The 1,068-nt window shown below is 56.8% G+C and overlaps 1 protein-coding gene across 1 annotated transcript in view; it reads left to right on the forward strand.

Moving 5' to 3' along the window:
- Positions 1–125, forward strand: part of LOC103765062 (cytochrome P450 26B1) — a 6,719-nt gene extending 6,594 nt beyond the window's left edge. The window contains exon 5 of the mRNA XM_029963726.1: positions 120–125. Coding sequence (XP_029819586.1) covers positions 120–125 — 6 coding nt within the window. The remainder of the gene's footprint in view (positions 1–119) is intronic.
- The last annotated feature ends 943 nt before the right edge of the window (positions 126–1,068 follow it).

Consider the following 1,068-nt stretch of genomic DNA (forward strand, 5'->3'; position numbering starts at 1 on the left):
TGCGAGGAGGAGCGCTGGCGAAGGCCCGACTGCGGGGAAGGCTTTGGAAATCGGCCGAGGGTCGGAGGTCTGGTGTCCCGGGGCGGCTCCCGGCTGACCTCTGATCTTCCTTTTAACAGTGTTAAATTAGCTGGTGATAACAGTGTTTCTTTGGGTTTTGTTTTTTTTTTTTTGAGGTTTTTTTTGTCCCTTTGTTTGGTTGTGTTATTTGTTCCGGGGCGTTGGAGGCTTTCCTTGGTGAGGGGGAGGCAAGAGGTGCCCGTTCCCATCCCCTCTCCCGCTGGTGCCGGGGCAGGCTGGGAAGGGGCCGAGGGGGGAGCTGTTATTTCAGACCGAAAAACCCTGTGGTGTCTTGTCCAGGGCTGGACAAGTCGTCCCTCTGAGGCCTTGGGCACATTTGCATTTTGCAAGATGCGTTTTGGGGGGCTCTGGATAAGGGGGGGAATGTCCTTTTTTTTATTTTTTTTTTTAAATCTCGTTGAGTTTCCTGCTGCTGCTACACGGCCTGTGTGCACCGTTCCCCCGGCACAGCCCCTCCCCAGCTGGGCAGAGCCACCTCTTTTGGGAGCATCTTTGGTGTCTTTGCTCTCCCTGGAGGTGCAGGCACCACCCTCGGGGCTGCAGGGCCCCACCACGGCTCCAAGAGCTCCGAGGTGCTGAGCAAAGCCAAGCTGCTCCTTTGGGTGCATCCTCTTCCACAGGAGGCATTGGCATGGAAGATGATCCCTCTAAACAAGCCAACACACACTGCTTGTCTCGTGTCTGGGTTGTGGTTGGTGATGGCAGAGCTCAGCAGGGAGGAGAGGGGCTCCGTGTCCGCCCCATCCCATCACTAGCCCAGGAGGAGGGCCCTGCCCAAAGCTTCTCCGGCACCAGAGAGCGGCCACCGAGAGGTATCTCAGCTTTGGGTTTATTTGAGTTCCATTTCTTGCATGCCAGAGGCTTCTGGGTCGAGTTTGAGGTGGGTGGGTTGTGTTGGAGGGGAAGAAAAGCCCCCTGAGTGTCTCGGCGGGTGTTTGGTTCACACCAGAGCCAAGCACCGGGCTGGGAGATCCCTCTTTGACTTGA

Source organism: Manacus vitellinus, unplaced genomic scaffold (assembly GCF_001715985.3).
Source record: "Manacus vitellinus isolate BGI_N305 unplaced genomic scaffold, ASM171598v3 scaffold_61_pilon, whole genome shotgun sequence".
In the NCBI taxonomy this organism is placed as follows: Eukaryota; Metazoa; Chordata; class Aves; order Passeriformes; family Pipridae; genus Manacus; species Manacus vitellinus.